This window comes from Scomber japonicus, chromosome 10 (assembly GCF_027409825.1).
Source record: "Scomber japonicus isolate fScoJap1 chromosome 10, fScoJap1.pri, whole genome shotgun sequence".
NCBI lineage: Eukaryota > Metazoa > Chordata > Actinopteri > Scombriformes > Scombridae > Scomber > Scomber japonicus.
The window spans coordinates 13357475-13381825 of NC_070587.1; the positions used below are offsets into that span (position 1 = coordinate 13357475).

Genomic DNA, 24351 nt, shown 5'->3' on the forward strand with positions numbered 1-24351 from the left:
CTCACGAAAAAAGTACGACAGACTTAAGAAGAAAAATACGAACATATTGTTGCATCTGGCCCATTTACACTGTCTTTTGCCAAGATTGTTCCTGTCTACCTCAGGCAGGTCTCAGCTTTGTGCAGATTGTGTTCTGTGTAGTCCTACCTCTTCCACAATGACAGCAGTGGTGTTGAGCTCCTTGTAACCCAGCCACCAGCGAATCTGGACGGGGGGGTTACTGGAAGTGGCGTAGCAGAGCAAACTCAGCTCTTGTCCCTCAATGACCTCAGTGGAACCTAACAGAATCACCTCTGCAGGCTCAACTGATGTACACACACACATTCACATGCAAATATACAAAAAAACAGTGACGTCAGTAAAAATATCATCCCATGAATACTACATTCAACAGCTACCTTTTCTGATCACAGTGGCAGGGCAACTATTTTTGGATGTGAAACATAGAGCTATATCAAGGGTGAGGAGGAAAATCACTTTGAGTGGCAACTTGTTTTCTCAGGAGGTTTTCAATGTGGTTTCTAAAGTCTGCATAGTTTTAACCACAGGGGGAGACAGGGTACAATAGCTGAAGGCAAAGTGATGCAGCTGCAATAAAGCCTTGGGGGAAATACAAAGACTGGGAACTGAGCTGGCAGATATGGGGGGGTCATGTATGTAGATCTTTGTGCGTATGTGTGTCTATCCCATATGACACCAAAGGGGTGCATTTGTGCGTGCCACACATAAAGACTGTTGAAATAACACAGATGCCGTGAGGTAGAGGAGACATATTCATAGTACGCTAGTGAGACTTATTCTGTGCCCTCCAGCCTCTGCCGGAGCCTAGAGCGCAGTCAGGCAGTCAGCAGCTCATTTTCAACATCCCTGAATGGATGACTGGGAGGCATTGCACCAGGGCCTGTTTGGGGCCTGATGAGGAAAGGAGGGGTACTGGAATAACTTCAACCACCTTTACACACAGTAACAATCCCAGTTCAAAGCATATCTACATAAGATAGGTGCATCAGTCGAACAGGCTCTAACTTACATTGTCTGGCTCTGTATTGGAAATCAGGCTATTGTTAGACTTGGTGCACATGGGTCCTCCTTATAACCACTGCGTAAACAGAAAATGTAGCCTGAAAGATATGTACTTCAATTCCCACAAAAAAGTTGAATGTGCACACTTGTGCAGAAGCTGACTTATGCGCCATGCGTACAAACATTTTGGAGACAGGAAATTGGTGACACAGACGGTGACGTGGTGAATTGAAACCAAATTGTATAAGAATTCCTCTCACACATTTCACTTCACTTAATATTGAATGTTTATATCAAAATTATAGATCCACTTTATCATAAAACAACCTTCAAGCCAGAAGTGTTACGTGTGATTGTACTTGTAGTGAGATAACACTATTCCATAAACACCTTTGAATTAAGAGTAGGGTTAGAAAACAACTTAAATGTTAACCAATTACATTTGCGATTTATTATTGACGCTATTAACTCACTGTCTCATCACCACATTCACCACCCCCCCAGAGCACAGAGGGGATGGGCTGTATGGTGCTCACACTTATGTTCAGTTGTGGAGCAGCACAGCACTGCTGAAATGTCAGGATGATGGTAGGTGGCAGAATTCACCAAAGCCTGGCTTGCCTACCCCCAATATTAAGCAGGAATATACAGATTACTTTTCACCTCAACCACATTAACTAACTGATGAAATTATCATCATCTAAGATGACATCAAATAACTTTGAAGAATTGCAGAACAGAGTGCTGAAATATTTTTAATATCCTCTAATACAGTGTTTTTATCACAAAGTATGATTTTTGTTTTTTATATATTTTTGTGTGTAAAATTGCTGCAGTGAACACATAACTGTGCAGTCAGGCGCATAGAGGACTGGAGACATCACAATGGCTGCTTCTTCTCCAGTCACCTTACCTGGCACATCTTCACCACCTGCATTCACATATGGACTGTGTAAATCAGAGAAACACTTGTATGCTTAATTTTGAATATAAATAAATACCCCTTCAGTGTCCTCATGCCTCCACTGGTCCATCCCTGACAGTGTGCAACAATGCATTCTACTTCCATGTCTGACTACTTTTAATTTCAGGGAATTGTTTTGTTTGTTGCATCGACTGCATTAAAAGCCTCTGCAGCTGTCAGCCTCTCAAACTTGCTTCTGTTACTGCTGCTGTCCTCCATAGGAGCAAGATGTACATCAATATTCATGAGGGCTTTTACATTGACCATTTATGCTTAATTGTGGTAGTGTAGAGAATAAGCTATGACATTTCTCCATGTATGCATATTTTTTAAGTTGATTGTGCATTATTGCATGCGTACAGTTTTATTAATTATTTTTTGGCAAACAGCATTTTTGGCTTTTGTGTGCACATAAACTTTTGGTTTAAATCCTGCAAACTGTTTTATAAATTAGGCCCCTAGGCTATTGAATATTAATTCTGTATTTGTTTTATTGTTGCTGAAACAAACACTTATATTCAGAGAGAAAAGTATAATCTATTAACCATGGGTGTTGCTGTCGCACAAAGTGTAGGCTTTACTGCCTCAGGATTGTGCATTGAAGCAATTCAGCTAAATTTGCGTAGCCATATGAAAGAGCATGCAGTGATACTAATCTGGAGGCAGTCAGAAATATGGGCTGCGGCCATAATAATCATTAGTTTCATTAATGATATTAGCATTAGAATTTTGCTGAGACAGCATAAATTGGTTTTGGAGGTAAGACTCTTATTATATTCCTCTGCCTCATGTCCATATCCTTAATAATCCATGGCTGTGAATCCTGCTAGGGCTTTGTGTGTGTAAGTGTGTGTGTATGTCTGTGTCTGTCTGTGTGTGTGTGTATGTGTGTGTGTGTGCAGCACTATGCACTATATTAAGCATTATTTTGACTCACAGAGCACAGTGATTTTACGGGTAACAGACAGGGGCAACAGGGACACCAGATTGACGCTCTCACAGCACAGCACTGCTTGGTTGTCTGCAGGGGTGATCTTCAGGTTGAGGATACTGCTGGACTTCTGGACCACAATGTCCTCTTCCCATGTTGTGGATAGAACATCCCCATTCTGACACAAAGATGAACACATCATACACAAATGAGAGGCAACATCAATTCTGTGACAAGGATACGTTTGCATAGTCCCATATGGTGCAGTCAGTGTAGCTCAGAATGTACTGATAATACCTACACTGCAAGTTCGTTAACTAAAATGACTAATTTTGCCAGAGTTACAGTGTGTTACAAAACTTTCATAGCAGATGGTACATACGCATTACCTTGGTCCAGTGGAGGGTGGCTAGGGGGTTTCCACCATAAGATATACACTCCAACTTGAGCATTCTCTCAGCTTTGACTTCCTCTCTTTCCAGACCCACAATAACTGGAGGATTAGGAGGGTCTGCCCATAAACAAGAAATAAAAAGTACAAATGGAGTTGACAAAGACATAGATGGTGATAGAAAACTGAAGAGAAAAAGATGAGGGAAGAAGGGATGTAGAGAGGGGTGGGGGTGAGGAAGGGTTGGTGGGTTGGTGGTGAAGTGACCATCAATAGGATAACATAAAAAAGAAACTGTACTACGATGAGAACACTTTTGGCAATTGAGTAGGAAGCATCCCTGTTTGTTGAGACAGCGCCAATAAATTGGGCACATTCAACATGACTGTGGGATAAGAGGTCCAGATCTGATGAAAGCATTAAGTATTAAGGGAGCAGTGAGCTGGATCCAGTCCATAAAGCAACATAACAGATGTTCAAACAGTAATAAGGCAACGTGAAATATGAATAAATTACAGCCCCCTTGAATAAAATATATGCAGTAAAATAAATTAGAGGAGGACGGGCCTTTGTTATTACTGCAATCAGTTTCAGAGAACAGGCTGCAGACCCTGGGCCAGTGTGACAAATTGCCACCTTGCTAACAATCTGGCTGGCTGAAAATGGCCACCGCGCTGGCTTTGATGGGCTGGCATGTCGAGTAAGACTGCAGTGGTGGTCCTAAGTTCTGCAACATTAGCACTTAGCACAGAGCCCTATTGTTGTAATACACAGCAGAGAGATAGAGAGGAAGGGAGTAGTGCTCACGGTTATTGGTGATTGTTAAATCAGCAGCAGCAGCATCTAATGTGGAGGAGTATAGATAGAGACAACATTAAAGTGTCTAGTCAGCCTGTGGATAATACAGCAGCAGAGCTGGAGGAAGCACTTGCTGCAGAAAGTGTCAGCAGCCCTGCTCCACTTTAATCAACAACATGATTTAGGCCTGGGAGAAGCAGGTGGGTAGACTCTCAGGGCTGAACAATCAATTACTTCAACTGATCAACAGAGTAGAAAATACTAAACCTACTGTAGTAAACAGAAGCTGTGGTGTGTCACACAACAATAGCTTTCATTGTTGTCTTACCAAATAAAAGGAAAAAAGAATGTCTAATGCAATGAGAGAAAAAGACACAGCATGTAGGTACAGTACTAGTCAAAAGTTTGGACACACTTTCTCATTGATGTGAATGGGAAGGTGTGTCCAAACTTTTGACTGGTACTGTATGTCAACTTACCTTTGTGGTCCAGTGACGGTTTTATTATTTAATGTCACAAATTTTGTGATAATAACAAGAAAGCAAAAGCAACAGAAACAGCTTCCCCTCTTTCCTCAGTGGATTCTAAATTTAATTTGAGCTGATGAGCATAAAAGTTTCTGGGTTAGTTTTGTAGAATTCATTATTATTAACTCTGGTGGCCTTAGATTCCCGTATTAGTTTATTATAATAATATAATAAAAAAATCAGTACTTCAAGCCTTGCTGATATAACACATCTCAGTTAGTTTAATGGTTTATGTGTTTTGGGTTATATTGGGGATATGGTGTAAATCATTGTAATCCTGCTAAATAAAACAATCAACCTAAACCAAACTAATTGAATTACATTGTTGGTGTATGATTTTGATTGGTTTGCCACCACTGTAAACACTGCCATGTATCTTCAGGTGACAATGCTTTGGTCATATCAATCTCAGCCCACCAGTGACAGCCTTGTGAAGTGAGGACTGTCACGCTCATGCTGTCTTCAAGTAGGTGTGAGTTTGCCTTCAGGTTGAATGTTTCTCTTGGACCACTAACACAGACTGAGCGCACTAGGCTGGTTACCCTTGGGCCTCCCTGATGTTGGGTTCTTGTGTTGTTGTGTGTTCATTTGTATGTTTGTCTGTGATTATGTGGGGGTGTTTTTTTTAAGAGAGGGGGCTTTGACTGTCAGCTTACAGACACGATGAGACACTCACAGTACACGCTCATGGTCATTGTGGACTCCACAGGCCAGAAAAGGGCGGGGTTCTTGGCGTGGCATGTCAGCTGCTTCCCATTGTCAGAGTTCAAAGCTGTGACCCTTTGAGAGAAGGAGAAGGAAGAAGGAGAGAATAAAATACAAATAAGGTTCTTGTTGAGCTATGCAAATGTTCAAAACATCACATCATGGTTACGGTCATGTCTTACCACTTGCAATAACCATATAACAATATATTAAAAAATGCAGAATGTGTATGTTGATGTGCATCGAAAGGCTCATACAATATTGTGTAAGACAAGCAGTGCAGTGGGTTTATTCTGAGGCTAGTTTACTTTTTCAGTTTATGTCTTCGATATCAAATTACAGTACAATGTCAACCGTAACAACCACACATGGCCCACTGCTGTGTACGCTCAGTGTGAATATGAGGAAGGAGCATCAATATTGCTTAAGACCTTGGCTCTTCTGCAATAGAGCTGAACAACGCAGCAGCTCCTCAGGACCAGTGTTATCTCAGGATATGACAAGAGGTTATTATCTTTGACACAGAGGAGACAAGCAGGATTAAAGTAATCTATGGCCCTGTTTAATGTATAGGCACCTGGCGAACCGGTGAGGATCGGATCTGTCTCGCTGCTGGAATGTAATTTTGTGCATTTGACAGAAGCTAATTCAATCGCACAGTGCCAAGTAACAGTTCGCTGTGTGCAGAAATTCATTGTGCTCACTAAGACAGAAGGATAAAATAAGAAACAAAGAACGACTTGGAGAGATTGAGCAGGCTGGTGAGGAGAATAAGTCTGGCAGGGGGGTGAACACATACGTTACTTCAGCATGCTTGTTCAGGAGCTTATCCTTTGAGCCAGACATGGTGAAAGACTCTGCACCTGTCAGCTCGACTCCATCTAAAAGACACAATGGGGGGAACACATACAAAAAGGGAAAATACTGCGTGTAAATTTGTTCATGTGAAACAGAAACATCAGTGTTATTCTCCTGTGGAATGGTAAATGCTGGAATAAGATAAGTATGTGTATCTGTGCGTGGGTGCATGTGTAACAAGATACATAATACTGCCACTGCCTCAACCTCATCTTTAAACTTACTAAATAAATACTAATTAAATCAGTGTTGAGATGTACATAATCATGAAAGCATAATTACAAATCATAAAATCTAATGAAGATGTATATTTTAACAACAAACAATAAAAAATGAATATATCTTACCAACAGCACAACCCTGTACATAAATTCACACCAACAGAAAACAACAGAACATCTCTCTCTGTTTCGAGAAGACAGTATACTGTAATAGGTGTGACAGAGGGAGCAAGAGGCAAAAAGAGGAAAACTGTAAAATTGCAATTGTCTTTGTTAACAATAAGGAACTTGTGATACACCCACTATGTATGCATAGTAAAGTCAATGGATGTTGGAAATTCAAATGTTCAGTCTATTTCCTCCCACACAGATTCTGCTCCTTTCAACTCTTTAAATTTAAGATTAAGGTTTAAGATTAGTCTTTTTTGTCTCTATTAGGAGAAATTTGTCATAGGGCATTTGAGAGAACACAGGCGCACATGGCCTGTCCAAATGTGATAGGTTGATTTTATAAAAAGTGTTAATTCATAAGGCAGAGAAAACCGTCATTAAAAACAGTAATAAAATCAGTCATCAGAAAAAGTTAAAAGAGAATCCATTCATAAATAGATAAGCTATACATGTAAATATACTTTTCATATTCCATAAAGGGTTAAAATACTTGTGAAAGAGGTTAAAATGGTTAAAAACGAGGTTAAACAGTTATGAAAATATATACTCTTGGGGCCTGATTTTAACTATCTATAGCGCATGGCATGAAGCGTGTGGCGCAAGTGCCTTTGGGGCGTGTCCAAATCCACATTTGCTATTTAAACGGCAGAAAAATGGTCACTGCGCCAGGTGCATGGTCTAAAAGGGATGGACTTAAGTCCCCTCATTAATCATAAGCGTGTTTTGGGCGTAACATGTGGTAAACCAGTGTCATCTCCCATTCCCTTTAATAACCAGGAGCGCTGTCACTTTGGCGGATTGCTATTTTAACGGCACATTTACCCAGCAATGTTTCAATAATATAACATGAGTTACTTTTGCTGAAATAAAAGTTGGCTGATGAGCTCCTAACCTCACATTTAATTCATATAAAGGAAGAATATGGAGATATAACCAACCAGTCTGATGAGTGTAGAGGTGTGCAGCAGCCTGGTGTCATCAGCTGATTTAATAAACAGTGAGTGGCTGTGCGTAATGGCACAAAAGAACTGTGGTATAATAATTATTTGCCTTGTTCTATCAGATTTGCACAAGGCCTGCGTCTATGTCAAGTGGACATGATCAATGATGACATTTGTGGAAGCTCAGCAACCCTGTCCAAGATGGCTCAAAAGCTGCGAGATGTGTGCACTACTGCGATGGACAGATATCAGCAAGCAAGAGGCCAGTACATTGGGGGGCGGCAGCAGTTTGTCACCGTTGATGAGAGCCACTTCAGACACAAAAGAAAGGCAAGCAGCAAGCACTATTATCAAGATTGTAATTACCATTGAATGACAGATTATTCATTTTGTTTAAAGAAGAATAATTCCTAATATTTTATGTTTTCAACAGTATGGACAGGGACGAATGGCTGGTGGCTGGAAGAGGATGTTTGGGATGCTAGGTGTGAACCAGAGAGGGAGAAGACATGCAAAGCCTGTTCTTCACTGAGTCGAGAGAAGAAGAAAGAGAGATCTGGTGCCACTTATAGCTCACCATGTTAAAGTGAAATCTACAATAATAAGTGATGAATGGCGGGCTTATTGCAATGCTTTACCTCAGCTATAGGTTACACCCATTTCACTGTCAATCAGTGTGTCATATGTCGATGCCCAAACAGGTGCACGTACTCAGCACATAGAGAGGGCCTGGAGAACGGTTAAGGAAAATGTGTGGAGACTCAGGGGGAATCGTACAGAGGAGTTACTGGTAGACCATCTCAGAGTTTGTTGGATGGCATAAGTGGCTTGCCCGTAAGCATCGCAAAGGGCCGTTAGGACGGATAATCCATGACATTGCTGTGATGTATGGACATTAAATGTCCCTCTGAAATTCTGTTTATCCAATGTTTAGCATAAAAAGTGCACAAACCTCATGGGTTTGTATACTGTTGTATACTGCTGTTCTGCCATGTGATGGCTCAGTATGTGTGTTTCTATACATTAAACACAATGTTCAACATTTCATCTGTGGTGTTTCTTTGATAAAATACAGTACACAGAAAAGCCTATGGGTGGAACAAGGTTGAGGTACAAAAATTTGATCTTTTAAATACCATATCAAATTTCTGTACCTTGAACTTGTTCCACCCATTTGCTGTTCTACAAAGTTTCACTGGTATTATTAGATGGTTAACAAACTATTAACAACTGATCTGTAAAGTGTGAGTTAATAGTTAAGTATTAGTTATTAGCTTAAGTATGACCCCTAACCCTAACCCAATAACATATATAAACTATTAGCTGTAACAAGTCATTAGTAAGTAATTTACTAATAGCTTGTTCATGATCTATTACTAATTTATAAGGTATAGTCATAAATCATTTATAAATCATTAACTGTTTATTAATGATCTATTAAGTATATATAAGGCAGCATTATAAATCCTTAACAATCTGTTAACAAACACTCAACAAGTCATTAATGACTCATTAATTAACAGTTTACTAATGATCTATTAACTAGTTATAACGGATAGTTATTATAAAGTATTAACGAAAGGAGTTCCGGCTAGTTTCTGGGGTCACAAAGATAAAGCGTTTTGCTTCAAAAAACAATATGCGTTCAAAAGAGTAATACATTTGCATCACAAAATCCGTAAAAAAAAAGTCAGACCTCACAATCACCTGGCACTATTTTCCCTCCCTTCGTATCACTGTGCGCTGCCGCCTGTTGACTGCACACCTTTCCATCAGCTGTTTCACAGTGTTTACATGCTCGGATACCCGAGAGAGCTAACGTGAGAACTAGAGAGAGGTAAATATATTATTAGACAAGAAAATATATAAAAAATAACGCGGATTTGCGATTATGTAGACAGCAGCTGGTAGGCTGGCCTCCTCATCAATTGAGAGATCCTCCGTCGGCATTAATTGACACTTTGAATAGCTCACTCTGCCTTTTATCACAGCTACAGCTGCAGGTCCAACTTCAGCTTAGACCGCTTCTCTGTCTCTCTCCTATCGCTCTGCCTGTTCTAACTCCATCTGACGAAGCTCGGTATCTGTATATTTGGGTTCATAAAGGTTTTGTGGTAAAAGGAACGTCTTCATCACTCGTTTCATAGTCAGACATATTTACGTTTACCATCTAAGCATGTAAACATCATGAAACAGCTGATGGAAGTGACAGGTGATTGTGAGGTCTGACTTTTTTACAGACAATGATTTTGTGATGCAAATGTAGTGAACGCGTATTGTTTTTTGAAACAAAACGCATTATCTTTGTGACCCCAGAAACTAGCCGGAACTACTTTCTTCAACACCAAAAGCGGGCCAGAACTCTCTGCTCACTGCTCACAGGACGCAGTGGGGGAAAAGCCACTGCTGATGCGCGACACTGATGGTGAGGATGTCATACAACTTCATGTCAAAAAACACGAACTATCCCTTTAACTTACCTTATCTGTTGTTTTTGACTTTACCTGTGAAAAAAACATTTCTAAAATAGAAATATTATACATTGTACTTACCTGCTGAATGTTGTAAAAGGAGGGAAAAATTAGAGTGGAAAATTGACTGAATCAACAGTATATCTCTGTGTATGATTATAGTCATGTTGAATAATGTGTTACTTTGTACTTTTTTGATGAGTACACTCCTGATTAAGCTGCCAGAGAGGAGGCCTTGTGTCCGAGTAGTTCATTGATATTTCCCCTTTTGCAGGGTGTAACACATACAATACATCTGTATACACGTACAATCAAACTAAAGTTAATGTGCAGTATCACAGATGCACAAAACATTCTGTACAAATCAAGATTATTAAAAGATGCCCTATGTCAAAAAAATGTAAAGCACAGGTTACCAAACTTTTCAATTCAAAGAAAATGAAATAAGAAATCTTTACTGAACTTATATTTGGTTGTTTTTATGTAAATATATTCAGGGAGATATAAGAAAGTCTATTGATGTTTGTTCTAACCATCAGGTTGACCATCTCCATCACATTTAGTGCAGATGAAAGGATGACTGACCTTTATAAAGTGTGACTTCAGCCTCAGGCTTTGCATCAGGGGCAATGCAGGTAACCGTGTACTTCTTCCCTGCTACCCAAGGTACTGCCGTGTCCACCTCAAAATATGGCTTGGACGGAGGAACTGAATACAAGAAACAACAGCTCAGTTTCATATTAATCACATCAGCAACCTATTATTCATTGTACTAATTTTGGGATAGTGAAAGCTGGCATTATCTTGGATATTAGCTTATGCAATGATATGATAATAAGCACTTGTAACATTTGGGAGTGACTGGGGTGTCACACTGTCAGCTTTTGAGTGATTTACTACAATGAGGTTTGATGTTCTGTTGAGTTAGAATACAAATTGTGAACATGAAGAGAATACAGAGATGAAATAGTGATGAAACCGATCCAGTGCTAATCTATCATAGCAAACACCAAACACTTCCCCTCTCAGATCACCCCCAAGCTAAATATGTGCTTTCTGGACTGATCAAAGCACTCTTCACTTCTCCACTGTTCTACTCAACAATGCTTTTATCTGACCATAAATAGGAATTCCAAAAAAAATTAAAATTAAAAAAACATAGCTTTTAACACAAGGCACTGGTTTGGCAGTAAATTAAGAACTCTGTCAAAAACAATCATCAAAGAGAAATCTGCAGATCTATGAGCCACTCTTTAGCAAGACTATCAGTTCAATCATCCGAACACTACAGAAACCTGATTGTCTATTGTGCCAGTTCTTAGCGGGTGGGTGAGCCTATACAATTAGAAAACTGTGGTTACTGTTAAGGTTGTTTTCTTTTCATCAGAGATCAAGTGAAAAGGCTGCCTGAGTTCAGACACGGAGTAGGAAGTTGGAAAGCACATAAAGCATACGTGTAAAACAGGCTGCAGAGGAGAGCAAGGGCAAGAAGATAGTTGCTGTTGAAGTCTGAGAGATAAATCCCTTGCTAATGTGTACCAGCTGGACAACGAGAAACCAAACCAACCAGCCATCCAGCTCTTCTCCACTCTCTTTTGGCACATGAAATTAACTCCTAGCCACTAGGAGGAGCTGTTGCTATGTGCAGAGTTGCCCATTGGCTCCAGTCTGCTATTGAGACAGATGAGATGTGGCTGCAGCTTCAAACTGATTTAAAAGAAGCAATTGAATCTGTGTGGACTGTGATGGGTTACCCAGAGCACTGCAGAGGCGCGTGCTGCAATAATGAGATGCATTTGTTTGTCCACCCCCCCCACCCCCCTTCCCCGAGAAGATGACTGGGCCATGCATCTATTGACAGTCCCTGCACTCGCAATCTACTCAGGCCCACACGATTCACATGGGCGCATCACTTGTTGTGCTCGAGGAGCGTCTGGCAGCCTAACAAATCCTAAAATAAGAATAATGATGTGTGTGTTTGCAAATGAGGCGGGCAGGTATCACATTTTTTCCTTGCTCCCTCATGCTGGCCCATTCCTTGTATCTCTCATTCACTCCATCATCCTTCTCTAGCAGCACGAGTCCACCCCCCTCTCCCCACGCTATCCTTCTTGACCACTGCAGTTAAACTGCAGAAGTGCGGGGGAAGGTGTGTTCCAGCTTCGACTGAATTACAGCCCTCTACCCATCACATCCACTCAGGCAAACCATGTGACCTAATCAGTCCAGTCAGGATGATTTGTACAAATGTGATAGCACATGCGGGCAACAACAAAACACACATTCTATTCAATTTACAAGACATGCACTCAGAGGAAAGAATAGACAGCAAACATGCTGCTCTCTTAATTAACTCTTTCCCCTCCTTCTTTGTCTACTTGTTGGATTTTTTATTTTGTCTCCCTGTCTCTCTCTCTCTGCTTTCTAGCTCTATCGCTCTTATTAAGGCACATATATGAACACAAAAAGAGATAGGCACGCTCCTGCCGTTCAGATGAGAAACAGTGAGCTGCAAAATTCGATTCATTAGACAAATACAGACGGATGGATGGATAAGGCAGATAAGGAGCAGATGAGCAGACACACATCAATATGCACAAGCAGCTCTTTCCCCATACCTTTCTGTCACATTCACATATAGATGCACCAACCTTTTCTTCTTTGCAAACAAACACCCAAAGATAAACTCAAGTCTACAGTGCATGCAGATTTGCACGCACAAACACATTGACACAGGCAATGTGCAGACAAGCTACATTCATCTCACTTCTCTCTAAAAACAGGCACCAGCGTGTGCACAGTCTCACATGTGATATCAAGCTGATTTTCCGGAAAATATTGGAGAAGGCTCAGAGGATAAAACAGTCTCTAAAAAGCTTATTATACTGAATTAAGAAAATAATGGAGGCCTGGAAGATCAGACGTCTCAACACCAGACAGACACAATCATTGGTTTTATCTCTGGGAAACAACACATCAGCTGAAACCACTCACGCATGCACATGTACATGCACAAGGAGGTGTTTTTATGCTTAAATGTGCATGAGGACACACACACACACACACACACACACACACACACACACACACACACATATAGGTCTCAGGTGTGTGATCTCTGGCAATGAAAGCTTCTGAAACAGTGCTCTTTTTTTCAGCATTCCCTTCCTCTCTGTCTCCTCTTTCCCGTCTGCCTCTCTTCTGTTCATGGGGGAGAAGTGGAGCAGGTGTCTAGAACAGAAATAAGACCCTCCCACTCCAACTCCATCACCCCTCACCCACTCATAACTCCTGCCTGTCCCACTGCCACTTTCTCTCTTGCTTTTGTTTTGTATACATTACATAACAGTTTAATCTTTATTTGACACTCTCCCAAATGACCATTTACAAATTTCTGTCACACACTGTCTGAACTGATTCAGTGGTAAATCTGTCTTACTGATAGATTTAAAATAGAGTTAAAAGCATATCAGAAAGACAAGATATTTCAGTTGTCACGAAAGTGTTTCATTTTACAATTTAACAGAGCTTCCCCTGCTAATTGTTTAGACCCTGACACTGTAACATCATTCTGGAACTGTAATATGCACTCCATCACCAGTGTATAACACATCGTCCTCTGATGGGGTTATATCTTGGGCGACTGTCAGAGCTTTTTGTGAAGAAGACGAATAAAGTCACCATGTTCTACTTTGCTTGTGCCCCCATTTGTAAGTTGTTCCATTATTCATAACAGCGAATCATAAAATGAAGGCTCATTATATACTCTTCAAGTGCTAAACTCATTAGCTACCGCAAAAAACCTCACCATAGCCCTGGTTCCTAAAATGTCCTTTAACCTCCAACCAACACTGATAATAAGCCTGCACACATGGGCACACACATGCACACACATACCTCTGTAAGACCCAACTATGGCAACTGAATGAGTAACACAGTCTAAAACCAGAAAACATCAAAAAACTGTCTTGAACATTAGCAGGAGACATCTGTACAGGCATGCAATGTGGTGAGGGAGAGAGTTGTTCATTAATAGGATTAAATGCTAAGGCTAATGGTATAAACCGAGACACAGGATGTGTCAGGTATGTGACGGGCACAGTGCGGGGTAAGTTTTAGCAGAGGAGGGGGTTTCAGTGGAGGGGGTAGAGGTTGTTATTGTCATGGATTACTCACTGCCACTTGATCTGCCTATTGCAGTAATCCCCTATCTAAGCTCTGCAGGAAGGCAAAACACACAGGAGTTATGTTGCACCAATGGAAATGTCTTGAAAACATCTCTTTGTAAGCCCATGGATGGGGTTTATTGACATTTTTGCCTCCATCTCCGCTATTTAGTGCCTGTTGTGATCCATCCTGAATTAGTCAGTCATGATATCGCTCCCTCTGACCCAAGAATCCAATTATACGACCAGCAATCTCTCCCACTGTATCTCCTCATAAAGAGTTAATCGTGTTTTGATTTGATGCAGAGCTTGATGGGCTATGGACATGGTTGACTGGACAGGGGTGTAGGGCCTTGGGAGCTGTAGTTCAGTGATGGAGAAATCCCTGGGGAACTCATCAGAGACAGTGCTCTTCGAAAGGATGCACCGTTTCCAGTCCCAGTTCAGCACTAACAGGAAATTGAATTCATCAGCTCATTATCAAGCCCCAGATTAAGTCATGTATTTTGAATCAGTTGAGTTGGTGGGGTGGAACAAATGACCATTTAGGACCAAGACTGCAGAGTACTTTTTAAGTCAGTCTCTTCACTCTGTGCCCTTTGTAACAGCACAGCTGCACCTGTCCATCTTCAACAGTCAACAGCTGGAAAGTGTTCCCAGAACGCCGAGCAAAAACACCAGCTGAGATGTGTGTGGAGAGGATTCAGATCTCAACATGTCAGGAGCACAGGGCAGCAGTAGGTTTCAGTCATGGTAGATACAACTACCAGCAACCCCTGTTGCAACAAACATAATTCCCACACATTTTGACCTTTTCAACAAAGCTGGAGGCAAGTGTGTTGACTTTGTGTATGTGGGCGCACATGCAGTAGGCATCTCGGAGGTAATAAATGTGGGAGTCTAGCCTGCTGTGGCTGCAGGTGTAGGCCTGTTGCAGCGTAGAACAGAACACTGTCATTCAAAGGAGACGTCTGCGGTCCATACCCCCTCTTACTCCACACCACCAACCATCCCTCCCACTGTCCCATTGATGTCAGAAAAACCTGTTTTCTTCCCAGAGGGAACTGAGGCTGCTAGAATCACCACAGCAACCCCCCTCCAAAAAAAACCCCTCTCAATGGTCACCAAAGAGAAAGCCTAAAAGAGAGAGAGAGAGAGAGGGAGAAACTGTGCAACAGAGAGAACAGGGTGGGGGATGTAAGTAAATGAAATGCGCCTGGAGAAGAAAGAGTCTTTTCCTTGCCACATATGGGCTTGAGTGACAACAGGTGGTCTAATATAGTCACACAATTACATCTATTTCAGCCCATGTCTGAGTTGGAACTTCTCAATCACTTGTGTTATAATTTATTCCTATGCAAGGGAAAGACATGGTTCGCCCTGAGGCTGTCAGGGAAAGCAGGCTATACTGATATTTATATATTTTGCAGCTGCTGGTTATACTCGTAGACCTACTGAAACATGCAGGGATGGAATAGTGCTTGTCAAACAAATAAATATTGTCCAAAAAATTAGAAAAAAATAGGACTTTCTTCATGGTTCATACATGCTTTTAATATGATTTCTGCAGAAAGGAAACTGCTGAGTTTTACTGTACCAAGGACACATTAAATCTAGTCTCTGAATTCAAGTGTGTGCTGCTTCAAATGAAACTGCCTTGTATTAAGGAAATTAAAGCTCTTTATCAATAGAAATGAATATTTAACAGCTCTTTATATGCTGATTGCTGGTCAAGAGGTTGTGTATGTTACTGGAGTACTGAGGATGCTTACTCAGTACTCTTTACATCATACATCATTTTGTTGCTCTGCCAAAATAAATGTTTATAAGGCCCCAAGATCCTCTCTGTTCCAAAACTTCATAGTTTTGCTCACTTAGCACATTGACCCAGGCTGGACTGGAAATGATTGCTCGACTGCTCTCAGACCGGCCCACTTGGCATTCATAGAAGGTGTCGTCTTCCAGTTGAGCATTTTCAATTTGAAGATGGTGTTGCCCTGAAATAGAGATGGAGAGATTTATTTCTGTGTCACATTATGTTGTGATAAGGATGTAAATACATGTAAATGATTACAATCAGGTTTCTGTAGTTATACTTACACACTGCTAAATATAACACCCACTGTTTAGAGCTGTTGAATGTATATCGATAAGTACCTCCTGAAGGCCATATTTCTCATCTTTTGATGTTAGTGTGTTTGAATTCTAGGCAATTTTCAACTAGTGAAATGGGGAAATGAATAGTAAAAGCGATCTGTACAATGACAGTCTGCATTTCAATTCAATACGGTAACACACCCTACTACAGACTTTTGTGTTTGATTAGATTATAAATAGACGATTTTCTTATTTCTGTAGAATGGAAACATTTCTGAGAACCTCCTGCTGCAGGCATTGACATTTACATGCCAGTGGTTGTCTATACTCATAGCAGAGACATTCTGTTACAGAATGAATTTCCCAAACAGAAATCCAATCCCAGATTCACAACACCGACTGAATAAACTGTCTATTAATTGATGCCAGGCAGAGTCCTTCTCTCTGTATCTCTCTTCTGATAGTCTGGCATGCCAACGGGGCTTGATTTGTTTGATGCATTGCCATAACCTGTGGGGATTAGATGATGTTCAGTGTTGGTTCTCCAGTTCTCAATTCTCTGGCTCACAGCCTACTAACATGTGCAAAATAGTATCTTGGTCTGACAACCACCCAGGTCTAAAAAAGCATGTGTCAAGTAAGCTGGCGAGATAATTAACACCAACCAGAAGCAATTTTCACATCTAAGTTATCATTGAGTGCAGTAAGAGAGAGACATTGAAGTTATTAATCATATTCCTCTTTCCTGAAATTACACACAAATAGTGCAATCAAGTTGCAGAGAGTATGTATTTATGGTAGGGGAGATGGTGGATGGCTGTAATCTGATTTGTATATTTGTCCATTACTCTGTTTTTATTTAGGGCCTTCAGAATTTTAGGATATAGTATAACTACATAGGCATTACGGCTGCGGCAGCAGAATGCATTCTGCCCATTGTCCACTGTGCATGCGTATATGTGCCTTAAAGATGAAGACACTGATACATTATTATTGTTATTGTTCATTTATCCAGTAAACTAAATGAGTGTTTAAATGTACTATTGCTTTTACACACAGATGTGTTGAAAAGATCAAAGTTATATTGATTAATGTGAATTTGTTTAAACAGTAGTGTTCATACGGTCTGTATCAATCCAAACATTCTTCTCTCCCGCCTTCAATCTTCCCTCAACATCACCGGTACTGCCCTCTCCTGGCAAAAGTCATATCTCGCAAAAAGACATTTCAGTTCATCAACAGCGACAATTGCACCTCCTCCACCACTCCTTTGTCACAAGGTGTTCCCCATGGCTCTGTACTTGGTCCTCCATTGTCGTCTACATGCTCCCCTTTGGTAACATCATCCATTGTCAGTCTCCACTTCCACTGCTATACCAATAACGTCCAGCTTTACATCTCAATTAAATCCATAACCAGTGCAACTCACTCCACTCTGACCAACTGCCTCACCGAAATTAGATCCTGGATGCAAGCCCACTTCCTCAAACTAAACTGTGATAAATCAGACATGATAGTCATCTGCCACAAATCCCTCACCAAAACCACTCACAACTTCTGCTTCCCCATCGATAGCTCCACTCTGTCTCCCTCCCCACACGTTTGCAAACTCAGAGTCATTTTCAACAGCAACCTCTCATTCGAACACCATGTCAAACAAATCACCAGAACTGCCTTTTTCCACCTGAAAAACATAGCTTGTCTCGGCCCATCACTCTCCTTTTCTGCTGCCAAAACTTTGATCCATGCTTTCATCACATCCAGAATTGACTACTGCAACAGCATTCTTTATGGCACATCATCCAAAGTGCTAAATAAACTTCAGTACATCCAGAACTCTGCTGTTTGCCTGCTCACCCACTCTTGCTCCCATGACCACATCACCCGTCCTTCGGTGCACTGATCTGCCCATATTCAAATCATTAATCAAAATTAGTTTTAGAAGTTTTCAGAACAGCTTTTAATGTGTGATTAATGTTGTGTGTCATTTGGTGTGTTGTTTTCTGTGATCAAAGATTTCATATTGTCATGTGTATAGTTGTTTTCTGCTGTACCAGATACACTGAAGATGACCATCTGGAGGTTCTTTATCACATCTTCTTTGGCTCTGTTCAGCATTACATTAAAAGGTAACGTACACACTATGATTCTTATTTTCAAGTGACTATACACTATTTAAAGCATACTTAACATTATATTACATTTCTATCAAGTGTGTTCCACTAGTTGTCACTAAATTCTAAACAAAGCACCTTTAAAAATAGTGATATTATCTATCTGTTATTAGTTTTCAGTAGATTTCCAGTATACGTAATGTTGTGAACATTGTCTTCAGGAGTGTTCATTCATAATTAAATTGTCTATTTGACAGGCTGCATGCCCCGTACTACAATTACATTTAACCCAGTGGCTCAATCATTGTAAATGAATTAAGAAAAAAAATCACACTTAATGCTTTCGAGCCTTGAACGAGTTTTATTTTTATAATTCACATTGTTGATCACAAATGCATGTCATCCTAGATCTGGACTCCTGGCAACACGAATTTACATTACTGCCACAGCTTTGGGAATCTAAAGGGTGCTACATCTACTGTAAAGTATATTTTGAAATCAACACTGGCCTCTCTTGTCTGTGTGAGTGTGTGATTTCAGGCTTTTTTAAGCATCAATAAACATCATTGATGGTGACAATCAGTGAAAACTGGTGGAGTTTCAAGTGCAGTCAAGTGTCATCTTAAATGATTTTGCTCTTTCTGTAAAGTGATTGCATACATCAGTCTTTTCATTTCCTGGTAAAGTGTACCTGCGCTGATGGGTATTTTATTCATGAGTGTATGTTTGAGTGTTTGGCAGCTATTGATGTAAAAACAGGCAAGTTTTTTTTAGAACCTTGTTACTGCTTTTATGATTCATTAATAATTAATAATTTGCTCACTGATTACTAATCAGCTGACAAACAACATTTTGCTGTTGTGTTGATGAAAATGCTAGGTATTAATAAGCATGGACAATGTATGCATGGGCATCTCTCAATTATTATATGTTGTTGGTGGTTTCACACATGATGCAACAGTGAAGTGCGGCTTGTCTAGTTGCAGGCTGATCAGGAACAGATGCTCTTCTCTTACTCAAGATTGCCTTCTAATTGGCTGTAACTTTTTATAGACTGCAGTGCAGATTCTGCAACACACTTTATTCCCTGCCATATTTCACTGATTTGCTGACACTCTGTTGCTTTAATTTCTTTTTTTTTCTTTACATGTGTGGGACAGTGGGGGGTGTATGTGAGAGGCTGTGACAATCACATCACCTCCTCAGTCACAGATGCTCCCTGTATATACAGCCAATGTGCCATAAGGGTCTCGTAATTTCTGTGTTGCCATATTACAACACTTTGATGCCATATCAAAAACATCATCTCATTTACTTTTAGAGTAGCCAACATCAAGCTGTATTGCTGGATGCTTCCTCAGCTGACAGGAGTACTTTACAATTAAAATCAGATGAACTACACGCCACAAGAAAATAAATAAGTATATGCTGTAGGATGAATTTAATACCGACAACATATTATTGTGTTACTTTTTTTGGTACATCATAGTGACATTACCTTAACATATTAGCTTTGCCTTGACCAAGTTATTTTATCTAACTCCACTCAACTGGATCTTTAGTTAATTGTTTATATGAGTTTTTTTTTTCTTTGCCCAACTGATAGCTCCATACAACTGTAGAGTTTACTACATGGTTTATTAATTATGATGACTCATTGTGGTGTCTTTTTTGTTGCCCTGTTATCAAATAAGTTTATTTATTTAGCTTGGATAGGTCCATCAAATCCCAGTTGGCCATACTTTATTCCGTGAGTGTCCTGTTTACCTCTCTTGGGGTTTCCAATCATGCTGTAACGTGGAAAGCCTGGCAGGTTTCTCTGAGGTCCCAGGAGGAGGCCATCTTTTACCCACTGCACAGTCCCTGAGGCCCGTAGAACCTCACACCTTAACACAGCTGTGGCTCCCATCCGCACAGTGAGGTTCCTGGGCTCAGACCTGAAGGCCTGCTGTGCCTGGGTGCCTGGAGACGTAAAAGAAGGAGGGAAGCCATTGGAGTGGAATGGTAGAGGAGGAAAGAGATGTGATTGTATTTAATGTAAAGAGGTGGAGAGGTACAAAGGCTGCGTATGTGTGAAGAGTGTTATGGAGAAAATAAAAAAAGACAAGAGGGAGCATGACATAAACATACACCACAGGGATGCAGTCTTGTAGTCTTTTGTCTGAGAATGCACCCCATTGTGTCTGGCCACATTATTCATCCTGGCATATGTTTTATTGATGGGAAACTGCAGTGATATGGCACTGAAAATGAGTCAATAAAGTAATTACTGCGAATTAAATCCTATCTGCCATGCAGATAGGATATTAGGGGTGGGAAAAAAGCCTGGGGTATCAGAGACCTCGTTCACCAGCAGTTTTTCTTCAATGTCGATGTCCCACCAGCTAATTCCTCCTGGGAGGAGTAATGATTATCACTTTAATCCCCCTTGTTTGTCATAGGTGGCGTTGGCTATCCTTCAACCAGACTCTCAGGTGACATTGGTGCAGTGTGCTTAAATCAAGAAGGTAACCTTAAAGCAGACCACCCATGAGCCTCTAACACTGGGGCTAGGATTATATGATTATTATACATAGGAGTTTATGAATATATTCAGTTCAAGGCGCCAAATGCAGCTGCATACTCCAATTAGTGCCAAATATCTAAGCGCAAATCACGTTTAAATAATGCCCCACAGAGGAGCCAGCCTGATTCCACTAGGCTGTTTGAATCTTGACCTTCATTGAAGCAATGACCAAGTTGTTTGTGAAGTGCATGCTCTGTTGCGTCTGACAACATGAGTGAGAGGCAGAGCTCTCAGATCAAGGCTGAACCAGTCACCTCACGTCAAATATGAAGGGCAAGATTGGCCATTACAGAGGATGCATACAAACAACCAAACACAGGAGAACATTTGCATAGAGTTTACATAAATGAATACTCAATACTGATCTACAGTGCCTGTTGAAAGAGTATTATACTGTATTATTCTGTGATATAAAATACTTAATAGAAAAATATAGCCTAGTGATAAAACTCAGCTTTCATTTTCCAAAAAGGGAGCAAACTTTTAAATACAGAAATAACACATTCTTCCTCCTACAACAAGTTGAATTAATTAGCAATAAAATCGCACTGCACTCAATTTAATACATTTAAGGGTGCCCAAAAGTCTTACCATAGCTTATTGTGGCTATGCTAAGCTAGCTAATGTTAGCAAACTTGTTGGCAAACCAATGAGTCTGTTTGACGTCATGCCTCTTCTCGTTGTGCTTCAGTAATTTCATTAAAAAAGTAAAACAAAAAGTTCAATACCTCACTAAGAGACATGTTGGTTGTTTCCTGCTGGTGGCTTTATTTAATGTGCAACAATCTTGTTATTACCACTTGTGGCCAGAGATGCTGCTGTTCAGCAAAAGTACCTCCTTCTTCAAAGGAACAGATAGAGCATAAAAACGGGAACCTATCTAACGCTATCCTGGTTCTGTCCCAAAGTTAAAATATACTATACTAAGCAAAGCTAATAGCCTCTTGACATCAGCCCCTATGGTCTCAATCTTATCTAACTCATTTTTACTTGTCATTGCAGAGGTTAAATACTGAAGTGAAAATCATAGGAGTTTACCTCCAGCTGAGAAAATTTGCCATAAGTCACATCACCCACTGGACATTTTGTCCTATACAAAAGCAATGGTTCGCATGACATGTTGTACAGCTACTTGAGATCAATGTTTAAAGCTGTTAAGAACAGCCACACTTTAAGGCAGCATGAAAAGAAGGCTATTATAGAGAGGGGCTAGCCACATAACAGGGCATATTTTCCAATGTTGGAAAGGGGAAAGTACGGTGGCCGAGACCCGCCACAGCTGCAAATAAAAGTAACGCTGCAAACAAAAACAAACGCTGCTGCAAATAAAATGAAACGCTGCTGCATATAAAAGAAACGCTGCAAATACAAAGACACACCGCAGCAAACAAAAAAACGCTGCAAATAAAAACAAACGCCGCTGCAAATAAAAGAAACACCGCAGCAAACAAAACAAAAAACACCGCAGCATATAATAAAAAAAAACGATGCAAATAAAAAAAGCCACACCGGAAGTGGATTACCGGGGACTGTTTTTGCCGAAACACCGGAAGAAGAAACAACAACAACAGGACTACGAAGTGGAAAACGAACTAGAAAGTAAGTGAAAATGGTAGTGTTTAATGTCGCTACATGTACATAGTTGTTGTTGTTGCTTGTACGTGTAGGTCAGGAAAAGACGTAAAAGGGACCGTATATGGTTTGTTATTTGTGTTATTACGTTACGTGTTGGACTAAATACATGGACATATTGAGGAAAGTATTTCGATGTTATGGAAACGGATTTCATATTTCACAAGAATGGATATTTGGCGAGCTGTACAGAAAGTCCTGAGTCATAAGATGATCGTTGTGGATAAAGGGAAGACTTTGAAGGTATGTAGAGATTATAGCTGTTTTTACTTTAGCTGAGTGGCTAGCCGAGCCAATCGCTAATACTATTACGGCTGTGAGCAACCAATATAATTCGTGAGTGGTCTTGAATGAATCAGGGCAACCTATGCTTTCTAACAATGTATGGCATGAATAAATATGTTTAAGGGTTAGTGTTTAAAACATTCAGAAGGACTTGTGGCTAGTCTACCTCCCAACCTCCGACCCGTCCCGTAGGCGGAACAGCGTGTTTTAAGTGTCTGCTGTTCCGATCCTTCATGTTGGCTGACACAGACATGTCACCCTCAAACATGCTGAAAACCATATTGATGTTTGGTTTGCAGTTAGTCATCCCTAATGTTTATGTGGCTTTGAGGATGTTCCTCACGTTGCCGGTGACAAACTGTGAGGACCCAGCTTAAACTTCACATTAATCCAAATAATTATTGTTACCCACGCCTTAGATTATTGTTATCATGATTATTAATGATACAAACAACAATTTGTAGCGTTTTTTTTTTGTTTGCTGCGGTGTGTCTTTTTATTTGCAGCGTTTCTTTTATATGCAGCAGCGTTTCTTTTTATTTGCAGCAGCGTTTGTTTTTGTTTGCAGCATTACTTTTATTTGCAGCTATGGCGGGTCTCGGCCACCGTAGTGAATGGGGTTCTGAAACATTTGAGAGGCAATTTTAATGGAGTTCACTGGCAGGTCCATACCCAGACACTGAGTTTCCCAGTTAATATTTTATTTATTTTCATTTATTTATTTTATTTTTTATTCTAGATCAAAATTAAAACAGACAAAGGACAAAACAGCCATACAGTACATAGTAAGCCAATTAACACTGAAGTAAACCTGGCATCTCAAACAAGATTATCACAATGTAAGATGTATGTGTATGAGATTTATTGGGGGTGTGTAGACTTAGAGTACAGTGATTGTACAGTGCATGCATCACCATAAACCTGTGTTGCTCAAAAAGCCAGACTGAGAAGGCAACTCATGCACGTAAACATACAGCATAATGCATTATGCTTATGTGAAAATTCAGTTAAGGCTTCAATAAAGTCAGGATTCCCACTGCTGTGCTGAATGACCTGAACATGGATGTGACTTGAAAAGGCTACAGTTACTGTAATGATAGCTCCATTGTGGCATTTGATTAGCTTACCCCAGATGAGACAAAGAAAGGGTAGTGCTGAAGGAGACACAATCCATGCTGACAAGAAGTCCATTTAATCACATCTGACCTCCAATAGTCCTGGAACAACCATGAAAAAAACACATCAAACATATACAAACATAACTATGTACCTATGCCTACTAAGAATGAGATGGCTGTGGCTCAGGAGGTAGAGAGCACCATCCACTTATCAGGGTGGTAAGTGGTAAGTGGTGGTCTGAGCCCTGATTCCACCAGTCTGCATGTCGAAGTATCCTTTGGCAAGATACTGAACCCCAAATTGCTCCTGATGACTGCACCATTGGTGTGCGTGTGTGTGAATGGGTGAGTATAGATTTGTTTGTGCTCAGC

At 40.4% G+C, this 24351-nt stretch overlaps 1 protein-coding gene across 1 annotated transcript in view; it reads right to left on the minus strand.

Annotated features, from left to right (window-relative positions):
- The window catches only part of nphs1 (NPHS1 adhesion molecule, nephrin), a 41966-nt gene extending 17914 nt beyond the window's left edge, over positions 1-24052 (minus strand). Inside the window, exons 1-9 of the mRNA XM_053327583.1 lie at positions 23989-24052; positions 20146-20340; positions 16042-16164; positions 10587-10709; positions 6139-6220; positions 5311-5414; positions 3308-3429; positions 2925-3096; positions 148-305 (exon numbers count right to left, since the gene is read on the minus strand). Coding sequence (XP_053183558.1) covers positions 148-305; positions 2925-3096; positions 3308-3429; positions 5311-5414; positions 6139-6220; positions 10587-10709; positions 16042-16164; positions 20146-20340; positions 23989-24052 — 1143 coding nt within the window. The remainder of the gene's footprint in view (positions 1-147; positions 306-2924; positions 3097-3307; positions 3430-5310; positions 5415-6138; positions 6221-10586; positions 10710-16041; positions 16165-20145; positions 20341-23988) is intronic.
- Between the last annotated feature and the right edge of the window lie 299 nt (positions 24053-24351).